The following is an 8,456-nucleotide window of genomic DNA, read 5'->3' as shown; positions in this document are numbered from 1 at the left end:
CATTTTTGCTACAGCTGCTGCAGGGAATATGGTGCAAAACACACTCGCACCTGTATCCAAAAAGGTGTCGGTAGATTAGAAATGCAGTCCATTTACCATCTTTATCGGTTATGGATTCTGAATTCAAGTAACATTTTTGATAAAATGTACATTTGTATTCATTCACTACTCCAAAGCTATCACTGCATTCAAAGAACATGTCCTCCCAGAAGAAGTAAATGTATAAAGAGGGTGATTTCACATTCAGTTACAGGGTCAATACACTCATGAATCCTATACATTTAATTCTAATGATATTCACATTCTGAATGCGTCTTTGTGGCACTATTGTATATCAGAAATGTATTGATGGGCACAATGCTGGAGGTCATATGGTCAAAGCCTTGGATTATGAATTAAAGCTTTACGTAGCATGCCATAAATAAGAATAAGAGATAAAATAAATAAGAGAAGCACAATGGGATCACCTCAGATAGTACAATCACAGTGGTAAAAATATGCTAATCTGATCAAATCCATGGTTGAACTCATTCAACACACACAGCATTTAACAATAACGAAGCCAAAATAATTTTCAAGCAGATTTACGTTCATAAAAATGTCTCCGATTATATTTACAGAACAAAACAAGATTAAGGTCACAGGGAACAATATTTTGAAGCCTGAACACATAAATCACATCATTCATTTTTTGGCAAACAAAGAAAGACTTCAGTCCAACATACTAAACAATGTTGGTAGCCAATTTGAACTACATAAATAGTGTGTAGCACAAACACCGTTTAAACAACTTGACATAAACATCAGTATTTTTTATATATTATCATAATGTAGAAAACTTGGAGTTTACATGATAAAACAGAACAGAAATATGATAAATGACTTTTAGAAGAAACTGTTTTTTTTTCACTCCATGATGTGAGACACTCAAGTCTCATTAATGCTTAAACAATTCAACTGAAATCAGAGTTCACCGGGATGGTAAAATTGGCACACTGGTTGAATGAATATTACATCTATATTCAACAAACTGAGGTCTACCCAGTGACACATAAAAAGCACAGAAGACAAGTTTTGCCAAATGTTACCAGCAGATATTCCAAATGAAATAAATAGCACTGGCATATAAAAGTGAAATGAAACATGAGTAAAACACAAAGAGGTAAAGTTAAGACAGCTGAATTAGTTTTTTTTTTAGTTTGATGTGTTGCTTACAAAAAGTATGAATTTGGAGTTTGAAAGTTGCACTATACAAGTGTGGTTTAATCAAAACAAACGTCTAGCTCCATTTCATCTGCTGGGCTATACAACTGTTCTCAGACCTTCTTTATTTACACTGAGGTTGACCCAACAGTCATACGTTAAGGTCAACATAAAACTGAGAATCAAAAACCAAGATGTCTGGCGATGGATCAATCAAAGAAACCCCCGGAGGCCCCCCAAAAATTCAAACAAAATAGACGGCGCTTGTGATCGTTGGCACATCGCCTCTGATCGTTGGCACATGGCCTCCTGCTGGAGGAAAACTGAAATCTGTTAACACTTTCACAGGTAACGACTGGTCGGGTCAGAGATGAGCTGAAGATGAAACCAGACAGTCAGCTCTAGGTGGTCTTCACCAGATCATAGACGTGGATGTGAACGTCATCGTCATATTTGATGTAATATACTGTGGGCTTAGCCGGGACCTGGTAGATGACCAAGCCCGTCCTCTTCAGACCATTATCTGTGACGTACTCCACCTGTTTGCCCACGAGGCTCTCTGGCTCCTCACCTGGCTTCCTGTCTGCTGGCAGCAGGTGTTTGTTCTCTGGGTGACAGACAGGTAAACAACAGCCAGATAAGTCAGTGAAGGACAAAAAAAGAACAATGTAACAGGAGTGTGCAGTTTTTCAATGTTTAACATTTGCAAAAAAAAAAGAAACAACCTGCCAGATTAAGATAGTAAATCATCTACAATACGAATTTGAACCTTGCTCCCTAACAAACATGCATGTACCAAATTATTGATTCACCTCCTCGTCTCATTTAATTCCTTGTAGAAAGCCTTTCCTCGCACAGGTGCTCATAAGAGAACACACTCTCTCTATTGAATCAAGCAGAAACTCTGCACAAAATGTTCAGGGAAAAAAAAGAGGGTGGAATAGAGATTGGAGTGTTTTGTAATGCTGACTATGTTAATTTGTTCTGCTCTCTTCCTCCCACCTTTCCAGGAGCATCTGAAATATGAAGTTTTATTCACATAATACAAACAACACCAAGGCTCTAATTTCTGTACCTGATTCAGGCAGGACACGTAGATCTCCGTCCTTATAGTCGTCCCAGAGCTGGTACATGTACAGCACCGGGTCCTTCTCGTATGTGATGTAGTACCAGTGGGTCATGATGGGGGCTCGGGACAGCACCATGCCTCGCCACTCGTTTTTCTCACCATCTTCCTTCTCAAACAGATGCTCCACAGCGCGGCCCACCAGCTCCTCCGCACCGGGAGGCACCTTGATCTTATTGTTCACTGCGGAGAGAAGACACTTCTGTAAGCCTGTTCACTGGAACAAGAGATTCAACGATCCCATACCCGGATCGGATATCGGCTCCGATATTGACTGATTAGCTGGATCGGATATCGGATGAATGAGGCCGATCCAGTCATTTCTTTTCAATTAATATCATACACAGCAATACATTTACAGCGATCTAGTCACTTCAATTCTGTGTTTGCAACACCAGTTAGGGTTTTATATTACATTTAAAAATATCTGTTTGCAGTGCACTTTACATGGAAGTGTTATTTATTTCTTTTTGCTGCTAATGTTCACTTTATTTGTTAATAAATAATATCAAGTATATAACATCAGTGTTCATTTGCAACCTTATTTTTAAGAAGGCTAAATGTTTACGTCAAGCCTGGTGCCTTCACTCACATGGCAAGGTTTACGTTTCATTCATTCAACAGTAGTATCCGGTATTGGCCGATAAGCTCAGTCCAGGTATTGGTATGGGATTGGATCGGAAAAAACTTGATCGGTGCATCTCTAACTGGAACACTTTGCAGATCCCAGTAGAGTAGGACAATAAAATATTATTATATGCTTAATATTCTGCGCAAGAGAAATTGACCAGAACAAAAATTGTATCAGACGTAACTAATTCTTCTCAGGCAGCAGCGTTCACACCGTTATCATTTCATGTATTAACCTATCACATTCTTACAAAAATGATTGTCTATTTGGCTATTTTCTACAACCTATTTATTCATACACAGGCACAAAATAAGTGATACGTTCCATGATTCTGTCAGACACAACTGTGGTGTATTTAATACAGATGTAATATAAAAAACACAGAAGAAGAACTGGGGGGGTTAACAATACCAACGATAGACCCACGATGAGAAAAGACCACAATAGTGCTGTTTGACTGCAAAGTGTTCCTGAATGTACTGCAGAAACACACAGTATAAACGACTAAGTGTGACCAGAATAGTTACCACGATGAACAACCTAATATTGAAATGCACGGTATATCTATTAATTAGATATTAAAATTCAGCCCCGTCCGTCGAAGTGTTGTCGTTCTTTATGTTGTTTATTTGTATTTTCTTTTTTTCTCTATATCGATGCCAGGGGACTACAGATGAAAATGAGCCCTTTGGCCAATTCTGGCATTTTTAACTCATGCATGATCATGTGTCTTATTAATTTGCACTGTCCCCTTCTTAAATAAACTGAATTGAATATATCAGTACTGATAAATCACTGGATGATAATGGGTATTTCATATTATTATGTGTGATCCCAACAATGAAGTTGATCATTTATCCAAATTGCTTTCATTGACTAAACAAGCACAGCGTCTACACACTGATACAGAGGGCGGTGGCATGCATCTGAATTGACCCACTATGTCAAAGCATTTTATTTTAAATGAAAACATCCATCAATACTTTTCTTTTAATACAGAGGATATTTAGTCTGGGACAACAAAGAAACTTGGACCTCGGCTGTGTCAATGAGAATTATGAACGTGCCCACAGCCTCAAATCCCTGCAGCCATCACACTGAGGAGTAAGTCATAGCTATCTTTTGCACAGGTGTTTAATTATTGCAGATTTTTTTTTATTTATTTGTGTACTCAGTTCTGTATTTATATCTTTTCACATTTTTACTGTATTTCTCATTTTTACCCATTACGTTTTAACAACCTAAACAATTTTTTACTGATTTATTTGTTTTTATTTTTATTCTATTTTTACTATTAGGTTTTATATCTTAACATGGGATGTTTGAATATACTTCTGGACCTGTAAGAACTTTTTTTAATGTGCCATTTCCTTTTAATTTCCACTAAAGGAGGACTAAGTTGGATGATCACTACTCAGTATTTTACGGTTTACAATATGCACACCAAAGTAAAGCAAAAATATGTCCAGAATTACGGATTGTCGTTGCCACACTCACCGACTTTCTCTGACAACACCTGCAGGTTGGACACCCGGTTGTCTTTGAAGAGCTCGATGCCATACACGCAGTCAAAGCCGTCATATTTGACCATGTAGAGGGAGCTGTTCACAGTTAGGCGCTCTAGAACGGTGCCTTTCCACTTGGTCACATTTCCCTTCTCCCTCCAGGTGTGCTGAATCCTACGGCCCAGCAGGTTGTCAGGGTCTGGGCTCAGGGTCGATGCCGAGCTCTCACTCAGCTCCCCACTGCTACGCTTCCTGTGAACATGGAGGGAATGTTCTAGTTGTATATCTTAAGGCCTTTTCCAAATACTCACCGTCATATTTTAATATTAACAAGTGTCATGCTGTCAGGGGAGCGGTGCCACGACTTCAAAGTGCTACAGCTTATCCAATTTATGTCCTGTTTAGTCATCTTGCCACTGATGAAATCTTGCTTTAGTGCCTCTAAAGATGCTATTATTGATACGAACATGGCAGCGTAACTTCTCCAAGTGCCTGCAAACATGACGCAGCGGGAAGGGTAGCAAACAATCACTGCGCGGCTTTTCCTGAGCCAATAATAATGCTGTAAAATAACAGCATACATGTTGGTTAATCCAGCCAGACTTCATTTATCTTATTAAAAGTGTCTGACAGATAAAACACATCATAACCAAACTTGACAGATGTTTGGAAAGTTCATCATTACAGACTCATGATGTGTTTACACAACACAAGCCAAACCCACATTTTTATTCTGATTATAATCTAAATAAAGAAGATTATAAATATGCCAGACTGAATTAGAAAGAGCCGATCACCTATGCAACATACTCAATTTTAATTTGATACAGCTTTCATAAAGAGCTGAAACCAGTAAGTGCATAGTATAAAAGATGCTAAACTGTTTCAGAATAATGTTTTATCCCGAGCCACTGGGCTGCATGCTGGAAACACTGGGATTAAAGAATTGATTTCAAAATACCCTCCATGTCCCCAGAGTCAGTACTGAACATGAAGAGGCAGCTTCAGTTTTTTATTCTCCACATATCTGGAACAAACTTCCAGACGTTCAAGTTCCTTCAAGACTGAAGCCCTTTCAGTAAACAAAACAATTTATTAATTCCTTATACTTATAATTTGCTTGTTTTTATTCTTTATATTTATTTTATCTGAATGTCATTTTATACGTTTCTTTCCAGTGCTTTTAATGTTTTATGTAAAGCACTTTGAATTACCCTGTATTTGAAAAGTGCTACACAAATAAACGTGTTAATAAAAGTGATTTCTCGCTGTGTTTAGAGGAGGGTGACCAGTCGTCCCCGTTTTCAGTGACCTGTCCCCGGAAATGTCCCAGGTTTTCACTGTGACTGAAAGATCTGAAAATGGAATATAGTAAAAAATGACAAAACTTAAATGTTGACCAAATGACAGGTACAGTTGCGCACCCTACTACTCACTGGCCAAAGCCAAAGTAGTTTGACATCTCAAAGACAAAAGATAAGGAAATATAATAGATTTAAGTTTTGTAAAAATCATAAAAAATCTTTAAAAATATAATATTCAAACAATAATGTGATACATGAGAAATATTAGTCTTTGGCATGATTCAATTAAATGGTTTGAATGCAATAGTTTTTATTCCGAATATCAAATGAATGTTGAATATCCAACTGACTTTTTACACCTCTAAACCAAAAACTTAGTAAAAATGTCTCAAACAATGTCTCAGAGTCAAAGGAGTTTAATGTTTAATGTTTAAAGTTGCATGTGATCCTACCTGCCCCGTTTCTTTGACATGTTTCCATAAATTCACACAACCCTGTGAGACACAAAACAGTCCAGTTAGTGAACATGAAAGGACATTAATCACCAACCTTAACGCATGCATATATATATATATATATATATATATATATATATATATATATATATATATATATATATATAGTTTTAGCAGTTAAACAGACTTATGTTACTCTGCAGCTGTGAACTCACTCAACCACAGCCATGCAAATTAGCCAACACAACCGGATGTAAACAAAATAAACTGCGACGTGCCCGATGCTAACTAACGTAGCTCAGTGCTAATAAAGACTACAGGTTATATATTTTTTTATGGGGCTAATAAATGGGCAACTTCACCGACACTAGCTGAATAAATGTGGACGTGTCGAGTGTCGTCGGAAACATGCAGCTACAGTGAGTCTAAAATAGCAATAACAGTTAGGTAACCAACGTTAATGAGTCCTTTCAGTCACCGTTTGAGTTTAAATGAGTAACATGTCTGAGAATTTGTCTTTTTGCATTTCTACACACATAAGCTAGCCGAACAAAAGGAAACCCATCGCCATGTAAGCGCTGATTTCTGTACACTTGGTTGTAGCTTCTGGATTAACGGACAAAATGAGAAATTACACTGACATTTTTAATACAATCGATGCATTTAATAGGCTGGAGTCCGACCGAATAAGCTGTTTGCCCTACCTGATCAATATTTCCACATGTGTTTGTCTGTGCAGAGCAGATTCCTCCACCTAACGTTCACACACAACACGGAAACAACCCTGTCCCGATATCTGGACTACAACTACCACAAGGAACTCGCGGGTCGCAAAGCATTCTGGGAGTTGAAGTCCGTTTTTTATGCAGCTTACTAACGAGGACTAAACATGACTTGAACATAATAAATACATGTATAAATAAATCAATACAAGAATAAATAAATAAATGCATAAATATATATAAACGAATAGATAAATAAGTAAATATACATATAAATATATAAAATAATAATAACTATTATTGTTGTTGATTTACGCTTATTTCTAGATTTTTTTCTACCTACATTTATTTGTTTCTGTATTTATGGAGGTCCCACTTATTCATGCATTTATTCATTTATTATTTTATTTCAGCCTTTATTTATTTATTATTTTTATTTATCTATACATTTATTTATGCATTTATTTAGTTATCTATTGAAACTAAAGTTATGTTTATTTATTTCTGTATATGTTTATTTAGTCCTGGAATAAATAAAAGATTTACGCTTATTTCTACATTTTTGTTTACCTACATTTATTTATTTTTGTATTTCTGTCTCCATATGTTAAGGACGTAGGAGGCCCCATTTATTCATGCATTTATTTATTTATTATTTTATTTCAGCCTTTATTTACTTATTTATACATTTATTCCTGTATTTATTTATACATTTATTTATGCATTTATTTAGTAATCTATTGAAACTTAAGTCATGTTTATTTATTTATGTATATATTTATTTATTCCTGGAATAAATAGATGCATATCTAAACGAAAAGATAAATAAATAAATGCATAAATAAATGTATACGTGAATAAATAAAATAAAAAATAAATGAATTAAATTTCTACATTTCTCTATACCTACATTTATTTATTTATGTATTTCTATTTCTTAATGAGGTAGGAGATCCCACTTATTAATGCGTTTATTTATTATTTTATTTCAGCCTTTATTTATTTATTTTGTATATATTTATTTATTCCTGGAATAAATAAATATACATTCATTCATGCATTAATTAATTTATTTATTTATTTATCTATCTATTGATACTATTTATGAAAGGCAAAGCTAATTATGTACAGCCATTTGACATATTGTAAAAAACACCAGTGTTTGAATATTTGAAGACTGTCACAAAATACTGTGGAAAAGGGGTTTCCAGTAGCTGAAATGTTCATTTCCACCACAAGATGTCATACTAAACACAAAATCTCTGCCACACGCTCTTTTAACAGACTTGAGATGATGGACTGACCAGTGTGGAGAGTGAATGATGCAGTACCCTTGGGTGCCTGGCTAACAGCTTTTCTTTTGGTTTTAGCTTGTGCCAAACCAATCGCGCGTGTGTGTGTGTGTGTGTGTGTGTGTGTGGGTGTGTGGGTGTGTGTGTGTGTGTGTGTGTGTGGCTCACCTGTGTGTGGAGGTGAATAAAAACACACATCTTAAACCTCAACCTCCTGT

General features: G+C 36.0%; 1 protein-coding gene across 1 annotated transcript; it reads right to left on the bottom strand.

Moving 5' to 3' along the window:
* Positions 1-583: 583 nt before the first annotated feature.
* On the bottom strand, positions 584-7,003 carry LOC310958135 (spindlin-Z-like). Its single transcript, XM_083928962.1, has 5 exons — positions 6,929-7,003; positions 6,222-6,263; positions 4,458-4,717; positions 2,279-2,512; positions 584-1,810 (listed from the first exon to the last, which is right to left on the bottom strand). The coding sequence occupies exons 2-5, from the start codon at positions 6,239-6,241 to the stop codon at positions 1,605-1,607; spliced, it is 720 nt and encodes a 239-aa protein (XP_083785088.1). The 5' UTR covers positions 6,242-6,263; positions 6,929-7,003; the 3' UTR covers positions 584-1,604.
* Positions 7,004-8,456: the final 1,453 nt, after the last annotated feature.

Source organism: Echiichthys vipera (assembly GCF_963691815.1).
Source record: "Echiichthys vipera genome assembly, chromosome: 15".
NCBI lineage: Eukaryota > Metazoa > Chordata > Actinopteri > Perciformes > Trachinidae > Echiichthys > Echiichthys vipera.
This window is presented reverse-complemented; position numbering and strand designations above follow the sequence as displayed.